This window comes from Octodon degus, unplaced genomic scaffold, assembly GCF_000260255.1.
Source record: "Octodon degus isolate 3935 unplaced genomic scaffold, OctDeg1.0 scaffold00312, whole genome shotgun sequence".
NCBI classification, from domain to species: domain Eukaryota; kingdom Metazoa; phylum Chordata; class Mammalia; order Rodentia; family Octodontidae; genus Octodon; species Octodon degus.
The window spans coordinates 282,299-306,907 of NW_004524888.1; the positions used below are offsets into that span (position 1 = coordinate 282,299).

Below are 24,609 nucleotides of genomic sequence, written 5' to 3' on the forward strand. Positions count from 1 at the left end.
GTGATCCATGCTAAGAATCTCAGCACTGAGAAGCTGATGCAGGAGGATCACAAATTCAAGCCCAGATAGGGAACCTGTAGACTTGGTGAGACCCTGCCAAGCTACGCGGAAAAAAGGGAATAATCAAGTTAAGATAATAAAACCAACCAACCATTCAATCAATGGCTGAGGTGTAGTTGATTATGAAGGCCCTAAATATCCCCAGGTCACCAAGTCATCCTTAAATCTGGTAATGGCATCTATTATAAAAGAAAAATGAAACCTGCACTAAATAATGATAAATTTTCCCTTTGAGATTCATGACAATACCAAATTTCTCACTATCACCTGTTAACAATGAAATAAAAAGTGGAAGACATAAAAACTGGCAAGGAAAGGGAAAAAATCAAATGCACAAGGATAAAAAGAAAAGCAAAAGAAGCTTAGACTGTTAGAATAAAGTGAGCAGCTGCCAAACACGGTGGCGCACACCTATGATCCCAGTGCTTGGGAGAATGAGGCAGGACTGCGGAGGTTTTGAGGCCAGCTTAGGCTACATGACGAGCTCAAGGCTGGCCTACACTACGTAGAGAGACCCTCTCTCAAAAAAGACAGTGAGGGGCTGTGGAGATGGCTCAGTGGAATAAACGCTTCTCTGGCAAGCGCAAGGGCCTGAGTTCAGTCCCCAGTTCCACCCAAAAAAAAAAAGAGAGTGAGCAACTGACAGATGTAAGATCAAAACAAAAAAGTCAAACCAAGATATGCAAATATATAACCAAAATAGACACTTTTAAAATCAAATATTTTATAAGATCCCATTCATGGCCCAAAACTATCAGATATCTTGAAGTAATAATAATATTTTATCAGAAATTTTAAAAATTTAAAAAATTAGAAGTGACCCTGGTGGAAGAATGCATGTTACACAAACATGGACACTTGCCATTATTTCAATGCCAAGACAATAAAAAAAACCAGCAGTTTTATCCTTGCTTTTCCCCCAAAGAACTGAGCAGTATGAATTAAAAGGTATGTAGATATGCAAAAGGTCAAGAAGAGCTAAAGCACATTAAAAGTCACAAACAGAAACAGAAACACATGGAGAATTCCACCTTTGCCCTACTTCCTGGCATACAACCCCCAAGAATACTTTGGGGTACTGATGAGTTGACTGGTGGCCGTAGCCCTTAGGAAGCTTCAGGATGACCTCCCAAACTCCAGAAGAAACCACTGCACACCACAGGGGCTGAGGCAGAAGATCCCAACTCAGTGTCAGAGAGGGTGTGGGAGCAAGCAGTGTCCAGGATGCAAGCAGGTGACACAGATGGGAACAGCGACCCTAGCATCCTCCACCCCACAGCCCCACCATCCAGGTGTACCACTGTGACCAGAGCTGTAAAGTGCTTACAGCAGCGTCACTTGTGATGCTGAGCCAGGACCAGCACAAGTGTCACTCAGGTAGCACAGGCGAGGAAAGCACGCCCGCTCACAGATCACCACACAGGGCAGGGCCTGCGATGGCAAGCGGAGCTCCTAAGTGCTGCATGGAGAACAACCCAAGACAGAACACACAGAGCATGAACTGCTGTAACCCAGGAGCGAAAGTGGGCCCAGTGAGATCCAAGAACCCCCAGGGGTGGCTCCAGGGGGCCTGCCAGGTGACAAGGCACCGGGATAGCTCTTTCCTGCTCTGTGCTTCTCTGCACTGCTATCAATTCACAGTACAAATGGTTAATGAAATAAAACCTTAGAAAATTAAATAAGTTTACTTGCATTTGTGAAGTGAAAGGGAAACAGTGCCCTCAACTGTTGCAAGAAAGAACCTAGTTAGTAAAATCTTTTTGGGAGCACAATGTATTAAAAACTATCAAAAATAGACCCAGCAACTTTATTTCTAAGAATGCATCTTCCAGAAAAGCTGTGTGCAGCTGGCCACGGTAGCACACGCTTACAAACTCAGCACTCAGGCAGGCCAAGGAAGGAAGCTCCCAAATTTCAGTCTCCATTGTCAACTTAGCAGGACCCTGTATCAAAACTAAAAAGGGCTGGGGATGGAGTTCAGTGATAGAGTGCGCCTGGGTTCCACCCCCAGAACTGCAAAAAATGAAAAGGAGAAAAGGCCCTCTTACTGAACAACTTGATTCCTGCTAACTTTCCTGTCAATGCACAGCTGGCCAGCAAAGATGACAGACGTCTCTGGCTCGGCCTGCTCTCTCCCCACTCAGCCCCAAGACAGCCAGAGCCAGAGTGTGGGGCAGGGAGCAATCAGGAGGGCTGAGCTCACAGGGCCAGGGCCTGTGCTGCAGCTTCCAGGGCTGCACTGAGGCAGAGGGCCCTAACCCAAGTCTTTCCAGAGGGAGGCGCCTCCTACACAGGTGCTCACAATTAGTATCAAAAACGCAATCGAACAGGCCTCCAGCCATGAATCAGCTCAAATACCCAAATATTTTACAACAGAATATAACTTAATATCTTGTTTAAAGAAATAAAAGGATACAATTTCAAAAGTGGTAACAAGAAACTAGCAAAACCACGAAGGAGGTATGAAAATGACCAAACAGAACTTTCATAAATTAAAATAGAAAATGTTGACATAGAAAATTCAAACAAGTAGAAACAAGAGAACTGGAAGATGGAGCCAGGGTGCCCTGGCACGAGCTGGGAGACAGAGTGGAAAATACACAAGTGTAAATAAGTGTGGGCGGGCACACCTGCAAGCCCAAGCCTTACATCTGGGCAGGTGAATCCCAAATTTGAGTGCAGCCTGGGCAGCTTAGGAATGGTGCAAAACCCTGTCCAAAATAAAAAAATTTAAAAGACTGGAGAAGTGAAGTGTAAAGGCCCTGGGTTCAATGTCCATCACTGGAAAAAGAAAAGACTCAGAAAATGAAATGAGGTCTAATATACATCTAACTGTTCCCATAAGAAGAGAATATGACAATGAATACAAAGAATATGTGAGAGGAAAATGTCTTAGATTTTCCACAACTAATAAAAGACATCAGTATGCCAAGCGTGACAAATAAAAGGAACAATACATCTAATCATACTGTGCTAGGGCAGGCGAGATAGCTCAGTGGACTAAGCACCTGCTTAGGCACGCGCAGGGACCAGGGTTCAATCCCTGTCACCACATGCCATGCCAGCCCTGCCCCTGGGTGCACTGAGCCAGTCGGGTGTGGTGGCACATGCCTGTAATCCCCGCGCTGGGGAAGCTGAAAACAGGCAGATCACTACGAGTCCAAGCTGCATAGTGAGAATACCAAATACATACATGCATACATACATACATACATGCATGCATACATACATACATAATCATACTGTGCTAAAACATTCTGGGGCAGGGAAAGAGACAGACACAGAGAGAGGAGGGTAGAGAGATTAACAGAAACTATCTCAACATAAACAACCAGTCAGAAGATGTGTGAATAGTTTAAGTTCTATAAGAAAAACAAATTTTTTAAAAGCAGCATCATCTTTTCTTTTCTTTTTTTAAGTGAAACTGGAAAAAGACTATAGGGCCTTGAGCACACTGAGTGATCACTCTACCATTGAGCTACACCCTCAGCCCCAAATCTTTTGTTTTGAGACAGGATCTTGCTGAATTGCCCAAGCTGGCCTCAAACTTGTGATCGTCCTGCCTCAGCCTCCCAAGTAGCTAGGATTACAAGTGCGCACCACCACTACTCCTGGCTAATTATTATATAATCCCTGCTATCTGGAAAAAATATTTTTCAAATACTGTGGGTGGAACTAGAAACATATCCATAAAATTTACCAACACAACATCACTAAGGTACTTTTGAAAATATAGTTTTTAAGAAGAGGGGAAAAACTACAGACAGGCCAATAAATTAGTCAACTTTGATGAAATAAATAAGCAGTATCCTAAAACAAGTAATGTCAGAAAAACTACACAGAAAGAAAAGCCCAACCCAGGATGGCAAGAAGAATTAACATCAGTTCCTCTAAAACTCTTCCAAAAAATTAGAGAACTTGCAGTACATTCAATGAGGCCAATAACCACCCTGATATAAAAACAAGGACATCATGCCTGTCATGGAAGTGCACACCTGTAATCCCAGCACCTGGAAGGCTGAGGCAAGAGGAATGCTAAGAGTTCCAGGCCAGCCTGAGCTACACAGGAAGTTCAAAGGTGGCCTAAACAATATAGCAAGACCCTGTTTCAAAAGACAAAAACAAACAAGCAAGCAAAAAAATTGGAGACTGATATCTCTTATGAGTACGGACATGAAAAATCCTCCACACACATAATGCTGTATCAGGATGGGCTTGGGGTTCTTATTGAAGTAATGCACCACTCCTGAATTTGACTACAGTGCTAGCTGCATAGAGCTAGGAATGCAGTGAAAACCACTGCATCACACACTGTCCCTAGGTCAATGGTACAACGTGTCAATTATACCCCAAAAAGGAAAAGGAGAAGAGGAAAGATCTAAGAGGTACAAGTGATATAGATCAAGCGCATAGACAAATCAAGACAAATACCTGCACAGGAGCAAGGGGTATAGCTCAGTGGCATGGCACCTGCCTGGCAAATGTGAGGTCTTAAGTTCAATTCCCAGTTCCAAAAGGAAAACCCAAACATCTACATAAGAAAATTCTCTAAACTGGGACTTTGAAAGCAACAATGGCCAGGTGCATAGCTCTGTGGCAGAGCATGTGCCTAGTGTGTGTGTACAAAGCCCCAGACTCCCTCTTCTGCACCACAAAATAAGTTAAACAAATATGCAGGGTCAAATTGGATAAGTAGCTACTGAAAGGGTAGAGACATGAGGTGTAACTTCCAAATCAGGAGAGCATAAAGCAATTTTGAGCCACAGCCCAAGGGGTGGATAGTGGACCCCTCCACTGCACCACCTGCTTCCTGGGACACAGCCACACTCCATGTTGTCAACAGCTACTCTGCAGGCTCAATGACAGAACTGAGGAGCTCCCCACAGACTCACAGGGCCCCCATGGCCAAAATCACTGTGGCTGTCCCTGCACAGATTGGTCACTGAGCCTGCCCTAGACACTACCCAGCAGGGGTTGGCTGGCCACAGATGTCAAGGCTGCAGCATCCTTAGACCCAAAGACGAAGACAGCAGCCTCGCTCCTCAGAGGCACATGGTGTTCTGGTCAACACCAGGAGCAGAGACCTTCTCAGCACAACTGTCAGAGCACACTCTCTAGAGCCAACGACTTATACCTCAGGCCTTAACAGAAAAGAGCATATCTTGCCACACCCCACAGAGACCTCAGGACAATGCCCAGGGTCCCCAGTGGTGCCACCCTCAGAGCTACCCTCCAATATCACAAAGCACTGTGACCTTGACACACCCACGATCTTACTCAGATCCTCCAGTGCCCCAAACCTGTGTGGTCCATGCATCCACCACCAGTCAGGCCACAAGTGGCGCCTCCCTGTGGGGAAAACAAGCCCCGGTTGTGTGGACAGAGTGCTCCTCCCCTGGTACTGTGAGTGCTGGCCAGGGTAGGTGTGCCAGGGCTGCCAACCTAGCATCTGCTAAAGGTTCAGCCAGCACCCTGGAAGCTCTCCAAACACCATGTGCATTTCTGGGGTTAGTGGGGACACTTACTTCTAAGTACAGTGCCCAGGGACTACACATTTGTCACAAGACCTGTGGTTCTGCCACTGCTTCTCTCCAGCAACACACCCACAATCCAGTTTCTCTATACCAACATCTTCTACAGTCCCACGGATCCACCAGTTAGACTCTAACAGCAAGTCTACATTCACATGTGGCTTAAAATGAAACTAAAATTTAAAATTCATGCTTATTCAAGAAGAGGTTGAAAAATATATAGAAAGATGTACATCTATATTTAGATGTACATTTATTTATATACTGTCTTCATCTTTGGGTCTCAGGATGCTGCAGCTTTGACATCTCTGGCCAGCTACCACCTGCTGGGTAGTATCTAGCGCAGGCTCAGTGACCAATCTGTGCAGGGACAGCCACAGTGATTCTGGCCATGGGGGCCCTGTGAGTCTGTGGGGAGGTCCTCAGTTCTGTCATCAAGCCTGCAGAGTAGCTGTTGACAGTCAGTACCTTCCAGGGTACTGACTGAACCTTCGGAAAAGGAAATAAAATCCTGTTTCTTCTGTTAGAGAAAAGTAGAAACATGACGCTGCTACTTATTCCTAATTGGGATGCTTGCAGGTTAGCTCAGTTGTTTAAAGCACCTGCTTGGGCAAACCTAGTCAGGTGCAGGGGACCGCAGTTCAACCCCCAGCTCCACATGCCTTACCAGACCCACCCTGAAGGCAGCTTGAGCCAACCAAAAAAAAAAAAAAAACTCTACCTATTCCTAAGTCAACAGCCCTGAGCTATAAACATGGGGTGTGGCCTGCACAACCTTGTCCTCACACAGAGGTTTTACTGAGGAACCCACCAGCCCCCAGCAAACTTTTCCTGCCCCAGGTCGCTTCCCGGGTGTCCTAGGATCTAAGGTCTATGTCAGGCTTAGCCTCTCCTCCTCTGAAAACATCTGAAGACCCCACAGCCAGAGAAGGCCCTGGGGCTCTTTCATGGGCAGAAGCCAGGGCACCATGCCAGGGCAGGGGCGAAGCAGGGGAGCCAGGGCAGTCGAAGCTCACTCTAAGAGCAGGCTTTGCCCCATCTAAGTGTCTCATGAAACCTTGGCAGCCTAGGGAGGCCTAGGACCCTTCTTGGAATAACATTTTTAAGTACACACAACAACATAGAGGATGACAACGTAAAATACCAAAATATTCCTAAAAGAAATGAGTTCCAGAACTACACAGTTATAGCTGAGGCAGGGATGGAAAGAGACCACAACCTGGGACATCTGTGATAAGGCTGGGGTCCTGCTGACCCTAGAGGGTCTTGCTGTGTTCAGAGTGGAAGAAAATGCTAGCTCAGGGAGCGTCAGTAAAACGAGATGGGCAATCAGGGCTGAGCCTGCTCTAAAGCAGCTGAGGGACAGAATTGTACAGCCCTTCAGAATGGGGGGCCCTAGCCTACTGCTGCCTGTGTTGGGCCAGTGCAGAGCCAAGGGAATCCTCCTCAAACACAATGTCCACCATCACCCACCCAGGCCTACTGCCCTCCAAGACTGTGGGCACCAGAAGGAACAACAGTGAGAAGCCCAACTCAGACTAAGAGCTCCCAAACACACACTTTTGGACCAGTTTCTCACCTTCGTTAATGCGAAGGCCACTGACCCATCATCTTCCGTGGACAGATCAAGCAGCTTCTGGTAAAACGCTTCATCATAAGGCCCATCTATTTGTAACATTTTTCTGAAGAAGAAAGTACCAAAAATGGAACAAGATGACCAAGTCACTTGGAAAATGCTTTTTTTTTTTTTTTTTGCAGAACCAGAGATTAAACTCAGGCCCTTGCGCTTGACAGGGAAGTGCTTATTCCACTAAGCCATCTTCCCGGCCCCCAGAAACTGCTTCTTAAAGCAACCACACACTGAGGGTAAGAACAGCTGACAAAACTATCACTTTCTCGTTTCACACATGGCTCTGAAACATAGTGCCTCAAACAGTCCCACGAGAACAGTGCCTGGGGAACCCTGAAGCAGGGCCCTGCCTGCTTGCCACAGAGACTCATAGGAGGCTGGTGAGGCAGAGAGGGTGCAACCCATCAGACACCCCAGGGGCCCAGTGCAGGCCTAGGGATGTGGCTTCCGGTCCAGGAAGTGCCTGGACTTGAAGAGAAGCCATGATCAGTGGGCCACTTAGTGGAACAACACTGCCCTCTACAGGCCTGGCCCTGACTAGGGACCTTCAAGTTCTGTTTTCCCACTAGAAATGGCACACAAGGGGCTGGATTTCCAGCAGGCCCTGATGCCTGGACATAGAGGTCAGGGGCCAGCATGTGCCATCTTCCTGGCGCTGGGCGCTTCTGGGTGTGTTCTGTACTCCAGTTGGGACCACCCTATCCCAGCCCACTTCCACAGCCTTGCCTGTGCCCACCTCACCTCTCCTCGGGAAACTCCTCCAGGTATTGTTCAACCCGGTTGTACAGAGGATAGAGGCCTTCGATGTCCAGCAGGTCCAACATCTGCACCTGGAGGGTTTTGTACAGAAGACAGCCCTTCGGTAACCCCGACCGCTCTGGGGTGTTTTTTCCTACCAAGAACATCGGGAAAACGAGAGCAGGTTTGTTATCAAAGGCTGAAGACTGTGGTGGGAGTCACAGGCCGGCGCAGACCACAGGGCTCTCTCTTGGTGCCAAGGGCAGATGCCACTCCACTCTCAGAGCTGCACGGCTGAACAGGGCTTAGGCCATCCTGGGCCAGACACAAAGGAAAGGTGAGGAATCCGGGCTACGTTTTGTGACTGCACCTCTCCCTGGAATATCCTTGGAATTCTACCACACTCACCCTACAAGGCACTTCGTGATTCAGTTTAGAGATAATATTCACATTGTCATTCTAAATAAAACTTCAGACCGGGCCGGGGAGATGGCTCAGTAGAATAAATGCTTCCCTGGCAAGCTCAAGGGTCTGAGTTCAATCCCCGGTTCCGCAAAAAAAAAAAAAAAAAGAAAAAAAAAAAAAACTTCAGACCATTCTAAATAAGGCTTCAGACCATAATGACATCCCCAAATCTGCAAAGGACAACCAGGACTATCTCCAGGGTCCACAGCCATGAGCCCACACTGAGCCCAGGCCTGGTGGCCCACAAGGTGAGCTCAGAAGTGGTTGTGCAAAACCATGGCCAGTGATCAAAGCCACCAAACAACCAGAGGACAGATGAAAAGCAAAACTCCATCCAACACTTATGTAAGCTTTCAACCTAGACAGGCTGGGTTCTAGCCCCCTCCCACGTCCACCCTGGAATGAGCGAGCATCCCCCAGAAGGAACCAACACTAAGCAAAGCCAGGAACCTCTACACAGGGACGGCACAGTCATCTGCAGCCTGCCCCCGGCCTGCACCATGTGTCCCGGCAAGGCTGCACTGCCGTGAGACACACGGAAATTCGAGAGCAAGCTCACACACCTAACCAGAATACTCATGTAGTGAACACCTACCATGTGGTCTATAAAAGCTGAAAATTTCACTTGCTAACAGAGAATTATGCTACTCCAGAAAACAAATCGGGGCACAAAAGAACACAAGGAGTACGACCTTATTGTTTCAACTACTCTAGTACATAGGCTACGCCTACTGTGCACAGGTGTCGGGGAGATCCAAGAAAAGCCCCAGATGCCCGGCCGCAAGAACTTCCTCCTAGAAACCTGACCACCTCAGGGGCCAGCAGCCAGCTCTCTGCACACATTCTGTGGCCATCTTCTCAGACTATGGGTTGTACTGTAACAAAACTTTCTGAAACAATAAGAAATCACACTTGAGGGGGATTGTTTTTGTTTTTCACATGGCAATAGGGACTGAACCCAGGTGAGACACCCAGAGCTTTCACAGTGCTACGTCTCCACACCTTTTTTTTAAATTTCAAGACAAGGTCAGTAATCACTTCTATAGCAACAAAATCCCACAAAATTCATCTGTGGTAAGAAAAACAAGACATAGGGGGCAGTGAAGGAGGCAACGCTAAAGGCAAGGTGGGACTTGCCTGTAATCCCAGCACATGGGAGGCAGAAGCAGGAAAAGCACTGGGAGTTTGAGACCAGCCTAGGCTACAAAGTGAGCTCAAGGCCAGCCTGAACTGCATAGGGAGACCATGTCTCAAAAAAAATAATAAGATTAAAATTAAAAAGCTAAGGGGAAAAAAAAAAAAAGCTAAGGGATTTGTGACAGCAGACAAGCCAATATCCAACTCTTCAGGGATCTCTCTCTGTGTAGCCTAGAGTCACACCTGGCCCCTGACACCCGGCCCCGAGAGTCTGACTCCATCCTACGGGACCAGACTCAGCCCTACTGCAAAGAGAATCAAATGGATTACACAGCTGGGAACATTCTGCAAACCACAGAAACGATGCGCAACATGTGGGCAGAACTCCTAAGGAAAACCTATAGCTCACGCTTGTCAAGCAATTGACATATCCAGCTAAACAGGGTGCCCAGATGGAGCCAGGTAGTCCCAAGCTCTCCACCAAGCCTGTCAGGGCACAAAACTGTCCCCTTATTGGCTCCACCCTCGCTGCCTACAAGGTGCAGACAGTCCTAAGGCCCTGCAACCCCACTACCTGCATGGGCAAGGCCGGTCCTACCTTGGCGGTGAAGGCTCCGGCTGAAAGGGCTGGCTTCACAGACGTGTGGGCCCCGGGTCCCCGGCCGCAGGGCCCCCACCCGGCCCTTGTCCGAGCTGCTCAGCAGCACCCGCGTGATGACGTGCACCAGCTCCCGGATCACAGCCCGTGTGCACTGGGCGCCCCCAGCCAGGCCATTGGAGGGAAAGAAGAAGGGCTTCAGGTGGTGGGCCAGCTCCCTCCAGTCAGCTGCTGGGCTCCGGGCGTCACCACAGCCGTAAATCAGCTCACCATTCTTCAGGCAGGAAAAACAGAGGAAGACATGGATCCCACAAGCTGGTAGGAAAACCCCTCAGCACCTGTGAGGTGGGGTGCAAGCCTATCGGGAACACCACCCTCAGGTGTGGTGCCATCAGCCAAAATGGGCCGCCTGCTGAGCCCACATAGCAAGAAAGGCTCCAGCACAGAGACCAGCGCTGGTGGCTGCTTCCCTCGGACAGCCTTGGAAATCACTCAAAACAAAGTGACAAACTCCAAGAGACACCAGTCACTCAGGAACCTGAGAGGCAGCTGGGGCCAAGCCCAGCTCCAGGATGACACTGGAGTCTGCTGGGTGCAACTAACAGAAGACAGGAGAGGCAACAGGGCCACACTTGCTAAAGCTAAGATACAAAGGTGCTGCACTTTTTGTCGTGGTTGTTCTCTCCGTGGGTCACAGCAGCCACAGAGCAGCTTCAGGGAGAAGGCACGAAAGCCTCTGGCCGTGCCTTCTGGTGAAACCTCAAGATACGGCCAGCGAAGCTGCCCCTGCACTCCTGGCCACAGAAAGAGTACACAGCTAAGGTCTGGGTTGGCAGCAGCTCCCAGGCACGCGTGACTCTCCTCCCTTGCTGCTGGGCCCTGGGAGCTCCTGTCTGGGGACTATCCTAGCTTAGAGCATGACAGGAACACACTGGGCAGGAGGTCAGGGTGGCCAGAAATGGGGTCAGGTGGCCACCTGTTCCCTTGATAGAGCCAGCTCCTCCTCCAGGCCAGTGGGTGACTGAGGGACCCCTCACAGCAGGGCCTCTCCCTGCAGTGTCATTATCAGGTGTCCAGACACATGGCATCTGGCAGCCACCAGCTAGGTGGCAGAGTAAGACAGTATCCACACGACTCGAGTGCTGGGTCACAGGTGTGCAGGGCAGGCCCAGCAGCCAAGTTCACATGGCTGGGTCTAGCTGTAGAGAGAGGAGGATGGCAAGGGCGGGGCCTCAGGACCAGCCTGCTCGGAGCACTGCCCAGGCTGCTGCCCTGGTCTTTTTGTACTGTCTCCTGACCGACCTTTACAGTCTTTTATCTGTTAAGCAAACAGATACTCTTTCATCTCTGTAGCAAATTTATCTATTTGTTAAGTCTCTCGGTTTTCCATGCTGATTTTTATAGAAGCAACAAATGGCAGGCGTGGGCCTGACAGAGTCACCAACCCAAACTTACTACATAAGTGGTTTCCAGCAATACCAAGAAGGAATGGACTGACCTTCAGGATTTAAATTACAAGTTCTTTAAATCCTTAAGAGTTTAAATAAACAACAAACCTGCTTCTGAAATGTCTTTCTTTTCTGAATTTGGGAAGGTGGGAGGCAGACAGAGAAGAAGGTTGAGCAGAATTTCTACTTCAGAATATGGGACTAGGTCACAACCAGGCCACATCCACTCACCTATGCAGGGTACAGCCACCTGACAGAGAGCAGACGGGGCTTCCTGCTCACCAGGCACCCTGCTCACAGGTCAGACCCTGGTATGGTGACAGCAAGGCCCTCTCTTAGTGCCCCACATGCAGGACCAATGCCTGCAATATGGGCCAAATGCTTGGCTCCTGTAGGGATCCCAGACTAGGGACAGGCACGGGGACCCCGGGCTACATTTCCAGTGTGGGTACTGCCCTGCCTGCTGCCTGGGCCAACCCTATCCCTCACCCCATTTCTCCTCCTCATCCCAGAGACCTCCACGCACTTCCCCGGAAGGCAGGCTGGGGCAGCAAGGGCCAGCCTAGATGGTCACACAGATCTGAAGGCAGCTACATTGCACGCAAACATTCCTTTGAACTACAAGATCTGGAGACCTTGCTCACCAACAAGGAGTTCCCTGAATTACAAGGCCCCTAAATAACCAGGAGAAAGACCAGGAGAAGGTAGACATGGCCAAGCCTGACAGTCAGTACTGAGTGGGCCACTGCTACCTCAACCACAGGCACCGTGAGGATGGGCAAGGACAGTTCTAGACTGGTCCTCATCCATGACCTCCCTGTCACACCTCAGAGACCAGCCCTGTTCAGCAGGGGACCCCAGGATCACAATCCACACACACCAAAGGGTCACTCAGACGTGTGCTCATGGATTGGGGCTCAAGTACAGACTGCAAAGATGAAGGGGCCCGGACTGGACGTGCTGTGTGGAGGCTAGGCACTGAGGAACCCAGGTGACCTCAGAACAGCAGGGCCAGGCCTGAAGTGGGCCAGCCAATGCCCCACCCACACCAACACTGAGCAGAGCGGGGTGCTCACAGTGCCATGACACAGAAGCACTCTCACCTTAAATATCTTCAGGTTGTTCTGGGACTCCTGCAGCAAACTCTTCAAGGCAAAGTGCATTCTCTGTTTGTTTCTAAAGGGTGAAGTGTGGACACACTTTATAGGCAGCCAGACCAACTTGTCTCCCACAGCCCGGTGCAAGACATCCTTCCCTCACAATTGCCCACATGCATGCAAAGGGAGAGAGCTGCTGAGCCTGGGCCCCAAGACAGACAGAGGGAGCCTGGCTGAGGCAGGGGAGGGCAAGACACCAGGGCCCGTAGGTTGATGACAGCGCAGCCAGCTGCCCCTCACTGACCCTGCTATACTTCCAAAGGCTGGAGCAGACACAGGGGCAGCCCTTAGTCCACCCCAGCCCCAGGAACCCATCTCTGTCCCTCACCACTACCCCATGGAGCCCAAGAGACCCCCAGAGGCAAGAGGCCTAGCAGGACAGCATGGCAGCAAGCATCAGACAGATCCTGGCTACTGCAGCCAGCTCTGCAAAGGCCACATTCTGAACATTCCAGGGAGGGCTCCCCTCTCAAGTTTTCACAAGTTGTAAATTCAACAGTGATCTTAATTACTGACTACTTCAAAACTCAGCCTCAGGTCACAGGTAAATCAGCACATGATCCCCAGGTCAGTCCACTGCCACTTGATTGCCACAGGAGAATCGAGGCAATGCTCTGTGCATGCTGGTATGGGTGTCACGCTACTTCACTTGAGCTTTGCAATTCCAAAGACACTGTGTGCTCTGGAGGGTCTGTAACAGCCTCTGACCAAAAGCACTGACTTGTTAGCACAGCTCACTCTGAAAGCAGCAGGCAGCGGGGGAGAGGGCAGCAGTCGGTGGAAAAGCCAGACACACTACAAAGCCCTGCTCTAGCTGGCGTCCCAGAGAAGGAAAAGAACCTGGAAAAGGCCCACAGACATGACCCCGGGGTGTGTCCCAGCCTGAGGAGGGCAGGCAGAGGCCTCCAGCAAGGCACGGGGGCCACCCAGGCAGCCTCATACTACCTCTCCCATCCCACCCTGTTGGCCCTCCCAGAGCCCCCCACTGATGGGCTCTCTCCTGCCCCACCCACCAGCCCCTTAACCACCAGGAGTCTGCAGGACGAGGCCTGTGCTGTGCGCAGGGGCCATACAGCAAAGCTGCAGTGCCAGGAAGGCAAAGGGCCAGGCCAGCAGGGAAGAGGAGTCCAGCGTGTGCCCACTGCAGACAGCCTCATAGGGCAGGAGCCGCTGTTGTAAACAGCCAAACCTCCAGAGTACTAAAGAGCAGGAGTCAAGACAGCACTGGCTGCTTTCTGACATGAGCAGACCGGAAGAACAATCATAAGCCAGCAATTACCCCAAGCTGGAAGCAGAAAAACAGCCTAAAGCCAAAGCTCAGAGCTTCTGGCATCTCAGGAAGACTGGCATGGAAGACAGAGCGAAGGCCACATTTCCCCATCTCAGAACCCTAGGCACCACCTTCACAAAAAAGCCCCACCTTCCCATCTCACAGATCACCCCCACTCACCTCACCACACCAAATACACACACTATCAATGAAACATACCCCCACCTTCCCTGCTTTGCACAGCACTCTACATCTCATAGAAAGCCCTAGTTTCCAAAGCCCAGGGAACTGCCCAGCCTATGACACCGGTAGTGCACCACCTCCACCACTAGAGAACAAAACCAAAGTGTCACTCACCCTGAGAAGAGATCGAGGGGACAGTATTCACTTATCTGCTTCCACTTCCCAGTTGCTACCTGTTAAAACACCAACATGAGGACATCAGTGACTGGCTCCTTGTGACCATACAGTGCCACCACTAGCACACAAGACAGCAACCTGCCCTAGAGAAGGCAACAGGGCAGGTGCCACTTCATCCAAGGAAAACTCTCACAGCCCACCATGCAGCAGGCACCGGTCATCACCAGCCCAGCTCTGCACTGGGCAGGGAAGAAATCGGCAAGCACCTGAAAATTTCATAGCTAAACTTTAAAAAAGAAATTGATACAACTTTAAAATTATAAAACCCAGTAATGAAGAACATACTGTTAACAAGTAATTTCATGTTGATGATGGGAGTATATATTGGCACAAACTTCTGTGATAACTATCAAATTTATGAGGTGTGTATGTCCTGATTTGGCAAACCTACAAAGAACCTAGAAAAACTAGCACAGCTGCAAGCCTGTAATCCAAGCACTGGGAAAGCCGAGGCAGGAGAACTGCCGTAAGTTCAAGGGCAGCCTGGACTACACAGCAAGACTCTGCTAAAAGAAAGAGAGAGAAAAAAGAAAAAGAGAGAGTAGGGAGGCGGGAGGGAGGGAGAGAGAAAAAGAAAGGGAGGGGAGGGAAAGGGGAGAACAGGGAAAGGAGAGGAGGGGAAGGAAGGAAGTAGCACAGGGCAAAAAAGGTACAGGAACAAGAGATGTTCAATGCAGAAAACTAATAACAGCAAAACTCTAGAACCAAAAAAGATAATCATGAGTAGAGAAGGGACTCAACTCACCCAGGGCCTGGCAATCATCTGTTAAATGAGGAATGGGTAAGACATGTAGCCATTCCCAGAAAAAGGTGGGACTAAAATTAACCATGATTCATTCAACTGGCAACTAATGCATACAGTAATATCATGCATCTTTTGCTTTTTAAAAAAAGGTGTAGAGTACAGAGCACAGCTCAGTGGTAGAGCACTTGCCTGGCATATGCAAGGCCCTGGTTTCAAACCCTGGCACTGTAAAATAAATGATTTATTTTTAAAAGTGTATTTCCTAAAAAGGCTTTAGAATATACAAATAATCAAAAGGGATTATTTAGAATATACAAATAATCAAAAGGGATTATTTTAATGAAAACATGAGCAGAATGCACATGGCAAGAACCTATCTCACCCTCTCAGTGTGTACACACATGCGCACAATGTGCACTCAAGAGGAGGCATCGACTCATCGGTTCGAACTGTACTTACAAATATACTCGTGTCACAGGAAGGACTCTGGAAAGTTTTGCCAACGGACATTATGGGTTACCTGGGAAGTCAGATGACCCAATTTATACAATGTTATATTTAATCAGTTATATGAGCAGGTACTGTATTGCTTCAAGTTAAAAAACAAACAAACACTTAAAAATCAATCCTAACTGCTATCACCTGCCTGTCTCACAGTTCCAGAAGGTTCTGCTGCCAACATTGTCTTTACTGACCTGACTCAGAGCTCACTCTGTGCCAAGAGCCCTTTACCCATGGGTATCCGTCAAAAATAAATTCAGATGCAATTACATATTTAATTTCATGGCTTCCTGAGACAGTACGTAACAGCGAGGCAAACAGCAGGCTAACCTAAAAGCTAAAATGGAAAAAGCTGAATAATGCTTCTCTTTTCCAGCAGTTTTGAAAGCTCCCTGAACAGGCTCAGGAAAGACCTGAGGAAGCCCTGTGCTCTCACCTGAGCTGAGCTGAGCTGAGCTGAGGCTGCTGCTGAATCTTAAGTGGGCTCCAACCTGCACACAGAGACATTTGAGAAAGTATCTATCAAACCAACAGCTCCCCAGTACACTAACCGAGGACAGGGACATACATGAAAAGCACGCAGACTTTATAAAATTAGCTTAGAAAAGTCACTAACCAAACCATATCAACTACAAGTAGCAAAATTATATTATCATTGAAAGAAATTAAGGACTAAGTGAAAACAGATCCTCTGTCAAAATTAGAGGTTTTGCTTTTGTTTTTGAGACAGGGTCTCACTATGTAGCCCAGGCTGGCCTCAAACTCACAGCATTCCTCCTGCCTCAGCGTCTTGAGTGCAGGCCTTACAGGTATGTACCACCTCACCCAGCCACAATTAAAGTATCAATATTGGGCTGGTGAGATAGCTCAGTGGTCTAAAGCACCTGCTTAGGCAAGCTTAGGCAAGCATGCAGGGACCTCGTTTCGATCCCCAGCACCACATGCCATGCCAGCCCCGCCCCCAGGGTGGGCTGAGCTGACCATAAAATAAAATAAAATATCAATATTATTAAGATGGCAACATTTCCCAAACTGAGCTAGATTCAATAAGTCCCTGATCCCAGCCAATTTCTTTATAAAAATTAACAAGCTAAAATCATTCAAATTGGAAAGGAAGAAGTAGCATTCTCTATTGTAACCATTGTTACATTTGATCTTATAAACAAAAATCCAAAGATTCCACGAGAAAGCTACTAGAACTTATGTCATGTAAAATTGCAAGTTAGAAACTGGGCATGCCATCAGTCTAAGAATGGATATAAAAAGATGTGTTTTTTATATAATCTTTTTTTATTACTCAGTCACAAAGAAGGATAATAAACTGGAGACTTTTATAGGTAAATGGATACAACTTATTTTACTTTATTCATAAATGAAATAAGATAGACATAAATGTGTAAACATATTATCTCCCTAGTGAGAAGCTGAAAGAGTAAGTGTGAGCCAAAATATACAACAGATATTGTAAAATGGGAAGCAACTTCAAGAGGAAAAAGAACCTGCTTTAAGACACAAAAAAAAAAAAAAAAAAAAGGGAAAAGGAAAAAAATACACACACATTCATATACACATACACACACACAACAGTTAAAACAGTTATACTACTAATTTCTCTCAGTTCATTGAAAAGATGAAAAGGTTTGTGCTAATATTATTTGGACAAATGCTGCTAGCTCATACTCTGAGTAATTAATTTAAAAAGAACAATATGCAATGTATTAACCATTGTTACCCTCCTATCATATTATTTTGGAATTGTGTTTTTTGTTTCTTTTTCTTTAAAATAAAAATTAAGGGCTGGGGAGCTCTCAGTAGAATAAGCACTTGCCTGGCAAGCACAAGATCCTGAGTTCAATCCCTGGTCAATCCCTGGTACGGGGGGGGGGGGGGGGGACACACACATTAAGGGCCAGTGACATAGCTCAGCAGACTAAGCGCCTGCTTAGGCAAGCTCAGGGACCAGGGTTCGATCCCTGGCAACACATGCCGTGTCAGCCCTGCCCCCAGGCACGCTGAGCTGACCATAAGGTCTGGGTGTGGTGATGCACGCCTGTAATCCCAGCACTGGGGAGGCTGAAAGCAGGAGGAACACTATGAGTCAGAGCTGCATAGTGAGACGCTGTACCAAATACATAAAAAAAAATAATAAAATAAAATTAAAATTAAAAAAGAGAAAGAAATTGGGCATGTACACCTGTAATCCCAGCCGTCAGAAAGCTGAGGAAGGAGGATCACCACTAAATTCTAGGCCAGCCTGGGCTACCTACTGATATCAAGGCCAGCCTGACACAGCTAGACCCTGCCAAAAAGGGGAGGAAAAGGAAGGGGAAGGGTGAGGAGGGGAGCAGGGAACAGAGAGACAAAGTAAGAGAAAAACCCTGGAGGGGAGAAAATCAACACAAAAATATGAGTACCATTTTGACACACCAGCAATAAGCAATTCCATGTACAATCACATTCACAATAGTCCAAAAACTCTAAATAACCAGAAATAAATTTAGCCAGATTACTGAAGGATTTGTGCACCGAAAACCACATTGCTGAAGGAATTAAAGAAGATATAAGTAAACTGAAAAGACATTCCATGTTCATGGATTGTAAGATATAATTCTACCCACATGATTGGATTTACTCAATTTTTTAGTATTACAGGTCTTTTTTTTTTTCAAATGAAAAATTAAAAAAAAAGATCTTTAAATTCATATGTAATGTTAAGGGGCCCCATGTAGCTAAAACTATTTTGAAAAAGAAGAAAAGCAGGGGGAGCATACTTCCTGCATTCAAAATGTACTATAAGGGGCCAGGAAGACAGCTCAGTAGAATAAGCACTTGCCTGGCAAACGCAGTGTCCTGAGTTCAATCCCCAGTACCGCAAAAAAAAAGTATTATAAATCTACCATAATAGAATAATATAGTTCTGGCATAAAGACACACAGAACAACAAAAATAGAACACAGAACCCAGAAATAAACCCTCACCTATACAGGCAAAAGGCCTTCAACAAGAGTGCTAGGACAAAAAAATAAATAAATAAAATAAAATAAAAAGAGTGCTAGGACAATTATCTGGAAGCAAGGACAGTCCTTTCAACAGAGGCTGAGTAAACCAGGTACTCACAAAATATCATACACAAAAAGTAACTCAAAAGAGATCAAAAACCTAAAAATAAGATACAAAACTCATACAAGAAAACACAGAAGTGGCCATGCATATAGCTCAGTGACACAGCACCTGCCTGGCAAGTACAAGGTCCTAAGTTCCATTCCTAGTACCAAACAAAGACAAAGAAACAAAGACAGACAAAACATAGAAGAAAAGCTTCATTACACAAGAACTAGTAATGACTTCTTGAATATAAGATCAAAAGCACAGATAAGAAACAAAAAAAAATAGATAAAATGGACTTCACCAAAATTAGAACTGTTCTGCACCAAAGGATACCATACAGAGAGTAAAAAGCAATTCAAAGAATAAGATAAAACATCTGCAAATCACATATAACACAGAATACTAAAATACATACGGAGCTGGGCATGGTGACACATGCCTACAATCCCAGCTCTCAGGAGGCTGAGGCAGGAAGATTACTGCAAGTTTAAGACCAACCTGGGCTACAAAGTGAGCTCAAGGCCAGCCTGAACTCCATGAACCTGTCTCAAAAAGACAAAAAGCAAAAACAAAACCATAAAATACTTGAGAAACAACTCAACAATAACAAAAAAGAATCTGAAAATGGGCAAAGGACTTCTTTTTTTTTTTTTTTCAGAACCAGGGATCGAACTCAGACCCTTGCGCTTGCCAGGGAAGCGCTTATTCTACTGAGCCATCTCCCCGGCCTGGGCAAAGGACTTGGGAAGAGATATTTCTCTTACTATGAAGATATAAAATGGCCGTAAGCACATGGTCAGTATCACTAGTATTAGGGAAATACCAAGCAATACCACTGCACACCTCTTAGGATAGCTCTAGCCACAAAAAGGAATAATAACAAGTATCAGAAAGAAGAAATCCAAACACTCACACATTGCTGGGAGGAATGTAAAAGGATTCAGCTGCTGTGGAAAATACTTCGGTGGCTCCTCAGAAAGTTAAACACAGGATTACCTTAGGACTGGGCAATTCCACTCCTAGGAAGCTACTCAAGGGAACTGAAAACACGCAAGCAAGCACATATATATGAACATGCACAGCAGCAGCAGCATCCATAATAAGCAAAGGTGGAAGGAATCCAGATTTTGGAATTCCGTTCAACAAAAGGATGGATAAGTCAAATATGCCACATATTGATACAAAGAAATAATGGCTGAATAAGGAGAGCCAAAAAGGAAAAGGGCTAACACATGCCCCAACACGGAAGAACCTAAAAAAACATTATGCAAATAAAGAAAAAAAAGCTCACTATGAAAATGAAAAACATACAGCCACAAAAGATCAGTTACTACACAATCCCATTTCCAGAAAGGGGAACACACAGAAATAGGAAGCACAGCAGTGGTTCCCAGGTAGGAAGCAACTGCTAACAGAGACAGGGGCTCTTCTTGAAGGCTCCAAAGCTAGATAGAGTGGTGAGTGCACAACCCCGGGAAAAAACTCAGTGAAACCCACAGAATTATATAGTCCAAAAAGGAATATTAATGATCTGCAAATTATACCTTAATTTAAGGGGGAAAAAAAAAAAAAAAAGGCAATCCCAGCATTTGGGAGGCTGAGGAGGCAGGAGGATCACTGTGAGTTCAAGGCCAGCCTGGGCTATATAAGCAAGTTCAGAGTGAGCCTAAACACCATAGTGAGACCCTGTCTCAAAAAAATAAGAGAGGGTATAAGCTACTTGTGAAGTAAAACATCAGTAGGAAATATCCACATTTTTTTTACTCTTTCAAAAAATGAGTGCCCTGCCTGGGGCTCAGGTTCCCTGCGCCTGGCTCTTCCTCAGAGGAAAGAGCAGCCCCAGGCTAACCCCTGACTCCTCTCACCTTGAGGTGCTGGTGCATGCAGTAGCGACACACCTTATGCTTCATCTCATGGGTAACACTGCTCGAGAAAGGAATGAACCCACATTTTGGCTGAAAGACAAAAAAAAAAAAAAAAAGGAAGAAAAACATGTTTATGGAGAAATCACACACTGTTACACAGACATATCACTAACTAGGAGATGATGAAAAGTGCCAGGGACTTGCTGCAGCCGCAGCAGCCAAGGTGACGGATGCTTCCCCATCACACCACAGATCTCATCCTTGAGGGGGCCCTAGGCCCACTCCGGTTGGATGCTTTCTTATAAAACATAACTGGCAGCTGGACGGGGTGGAGACAGGACCGGGGCCCCCAGCTGGGGAAGCAGCAGCACTGTTTCTGCTGACAAAAGGTGCTGTTTCTGCAGCGTGGCCATGGAAGTGGTTTGGCTCGCACAAAGTCAGGGAATTCAGCAGCCTCCTAATGCCACACCCTCTGAGCACATGTGACACACATGGCCTATACCCAGAGTCAGGCTGCAGAATATGGCAAGGAGACAGAACAGCCACCCATCCACACATCTCCCTCATTCCACCCTGGAGAGTCCCAAGGTGCTAGTGCTCAGGCCAAGGGCATGGCCCAGTGGTCACTGTCTCAGAATGGGAGAAAGGAGACAAGCAATGGTCTGACGTAGGAAGGTTTTGTTTTTTTTTTTTTTTGGGGGGGGGAGGGCAAACACCCTTGAAGGGAGAGCTAGAGCAAGTGGGACCCGGCCCTTCTGCAGCCCCTACTTCCTGTGCCACACAGGAAATCCAGACAGCTGACCATGACTCTCCAGTGCTCTGAGGCACACTGGCCTCTGGGCCTACAGCAGAGTCCCTCCAAAGCAGGATGCAATTTCCATCCACAGGCACCTCAAGATGGGTCCACAGCACACTAAGCAATGGTTTCAAGGCCAAAGTAGCTGGAGGAGGTGGGGTGGGACATGAGGGAGCTGTGCAAAACACGCACTGAGGGAAAAGAGCACAACATGCTTCCCACTAGTGACCCTTGATTGTGCCCACAGCAGCCCGGCTGTGTGGGGCAAGCATCCCTGCTGTCAGCACCCAGGGAGCAGCCCAAACTTGGGTTCTGAAGAGGTGGGGAGACCCAGAGATGGGGATACAGGGAGAAGCTCTGGAAGGGGAGAAAAGCAAACTGAATTTCTGAGAGGGGGCTGCAAAACATACTCGAGGCAAAAAGTCATGAGGATGGGCAGCCCCAGACTGACCTTTCCCTCTCCCCATACAACCTGAAGCTTCACCTTAATCTCTACACACAGAATTGGCCGGTGCTCTGCAATGCAGTAGGTCTGAAGTCTGGTGAGGTTGGGAAGGCACATAGCGTAACCACTGAGTGTGTCCAGGTCCTTGTCACAACGAGACTCTGAAAGACAGTGCACAGATCACACCAAAGAATCAGAGGAGAGTTAGGGAGCCCCACAGTGACAGACTCAGCCTTACACTTGCCCCAGGGAGGCCACTCAAACCTGGTGAAACCTCATCTTTGCCTGGGTAGTTTGGGATCCACAATAGTAATAAAGTGTCATACGCCAGTCCAGATGCGGTGGGCCACAACTAATCCCAGAACTCGGAGGCTGAGGCAGGAGAACAGTAAGTTTTGAGGTCAGCCTGACATACACAGTCAGGCCTAGAAGGCATAGCAAAACCCTGTCTCCAAAAACCAACCACAAAACAGTAGTTTATGGCAAGATTCAGGCCAGGTGTGCTCAGCTGGTTCTAGGAAGAGACATTTACACACTCAACACAGGATTTTAAGTCTTAATCAATAATGAGGGGGGAGGCTCATTCTGATTCTTTTTTTTTTTTAATATTTATTTTTTCAAAGAGAACAAAACATTGTACAAAAAAATTATAAACAATACAGAGAGAAAACCTGTTTTTACTACTATGGACCGCATCCTGCTAGAGCAGAAAATATGGTGGGAGTGTTGTTGGAGAAAGAGGTGGAGATATTTGACGCAGACGGGGAAAGAATCAGACATATTGTGAGAGATACTGTGGATGAATGAAAAAACAAGGAGACGACCTGGCCGCGGGATCCTGAACAGACACAGAGCGCAGGCCCAGCAAGTGAGTGAGACGACCCAGGATGTCGGGATCCTGAACAGACACAGAGCACAGGCCGGACAGTGAGTTAGATGACCCAGGGCCTGGCGGGATCCTGAACAGACCCGGAGCACAGGCCTGGCCAGTGAGTGAGACTACCAGGGCCGCGGATCCTCATTCCACCCAGAGCGCAGGCCTGGCGAGTGAGTGATATGACCAGGGGCCCGCGGATCCTCATTTGACCCAGGCTGCATGCAGGCCCAGCACGGAACCCTTCAGCAGAACTCCCTGCAAAAAGGCTAGAGGCAAGACCCACCCAGCTGATTCAGGAGCAGAACATCTTGCCAGAGAGACACAAAGGGTTCAACTCTAACACCTGCAGCAGAAAGAAGTGGAGCACAGCAGCCAAATCCAAACAACACCCACCTGGAGGAATCAGAACTTCACAGATCCAGACCTGGTGCTAAGGTAATAACTCTATCTAAGCTCTACACCAAAGGTCAGAAGAGAGTGGTATACAAAATGACAAAGAGAAGGAACAAAATGCAGTCTCAGGCCTCGAGTCCACCCAGTACAAATGCAGAAGATACTAGCACTAAGGAAACTGGAAATCACACACCAGATATCTCTGCAATAATAGCGTTGACAGTAAAGAATCAACTGCAGAAAGGTATGGAAGAAATCAGATCAGAAATAATTTCTGAACTAAAAAATGTAGTGGTAACTATAATCAAAGAAGTACTAAGTGCTACTAAAGAATACACTGATAAAAAAATAGAGGAGAATATAAAAATGATGGAACCCCTGAATAAACAATTTAGAAAAGAAATAGAATCTATCAAACAGGTTCAAAGTGATATACAGGAAATTAAAACCTCAATCACAAGCTGGCAAAACCGTATGCGTGAAAGTGAAAATAGACTTTCTGACCTGAAAGACACCATTGCAGCCAGTGAAAAAGTAAGAAAAGATCTCTTAAAAACAACTACAGATGGACTTCTGAAAAACACACCCTACAGATGGACTTCTCTTCCACTTGATGAGTCATGATTCCACCTGAGTCTACAGGGTGGATTTCAAGGAAATAGCTGTGGCTCAGTTCCACGGGTGGCGCCTGGCCACCAGTGACTGTCGCGGTCATTGTGCACGTCCACAACACACTGGAACTTTGTGCGATGTCCTATCCTCAAGCTGTTGGAAGTGCTGGTAATTTACTTGCCATTCCAGTATTTATCTTGTGTTTTGCTCTTGGTGCTTCTTTGCTATCATGAAAACTTTTTCTTAGTTCAATTGTTTTGAAACATTTAATTTTCTGAATATTGCTTAATCTTAATTTTTGTTCTAGGATTTATACTGTATCTTTGACTTACAATTTATTTAGAAGACATTGTATGATATCTTCTCCTAGTATTGGAAACTTTAAAAGGTATATTTCCATTTTCTGTTGACTTTAAAAAAAAAAGAGGTTTGTAACTATGTTGTTTATTTATTATTTCTTGCCTGTATCTTGTAATATGTGAAACTGCTTTGGCAGTAACAGTGCACAATGTACTAACCACTGTTACTCTCAAAAAAAAAAAACAAAACAAAAAAAAACAATACAGAATTTCACTAAACAAAATGCTAAGAATTCAACTATGGTTGCCATATTGCATATTGTTGTCTTCAAATTAGTTGTACAAATAAGCATGCAAAATTAGTTTAAAAAAATTAAAATGAGGGGGAAAAAGTAAGCATTAACTGTTCCTTTCAATAAATCAGTAGAAGGGGCCGGGGAGGTGGCTCAGAAGAATAAGCACATCCCTGGCAAGCGTAAGGATCTCAGTTCAATCCCCAGTTCCACAAAAAAAA

The 24,609-nt window shown here is 46.8% G+C and overlaps 1 protein-coding gene across 3 annotated transcripts in view; it reads right to left on the reverse strand.

Moving 5' to 3' along the window:
- The window catches only part of Ippk (inositol-pentakisphosphate 2-kinase), a 54,070-nt gene that overhangs the window by 11,728 nt on the left and 17,733 nt on the right, over positions 1 to 24,609 (reverse strand). The window contains exons 6-13 of one of the 3 annotated variants that reach the window (XM_023707798.1): positions 21,954 to 22,075; positions 20,674 to 20,763; positions 14,392 to 14,450; positions 12,711 to 12,783; positions 10,160 to 10,433; positions 7,963 to 8,113; positions 7,171 to 7,273; positions 3,294 to 3,317 (exon numbers count right to left, since the gene is read on the reverse strand). In XM_023707798.1, the coding sequence (XP_023563566.1) occupies positions 3,294 to 3,317; positions 7,171 to 7,273; positions 7,963 to 8,113; positions 10,160 to 10,433; positions 12,711 to 12,783; positions 14,392 to 14,450; positions 20,674 to 20,763; positions 21,954 to 22,075 (896 nt within the window). The remainder of the gene's footprint in view (positions 1 to 3,293; positions 3,318 to 7,170; positions 7,274 to 7,962; positions 8,114 to 10,159; positions 10,434 to 12,710; positions 12,784 to 14,391; positions 14,451 to 20,673; positions 20,764 to 21,953; positions 22,076 to 24,609) is intronic. The other 2 variants (XM_023707799.1, XM_004647553.2) reach the window with 2 other exon arrangements.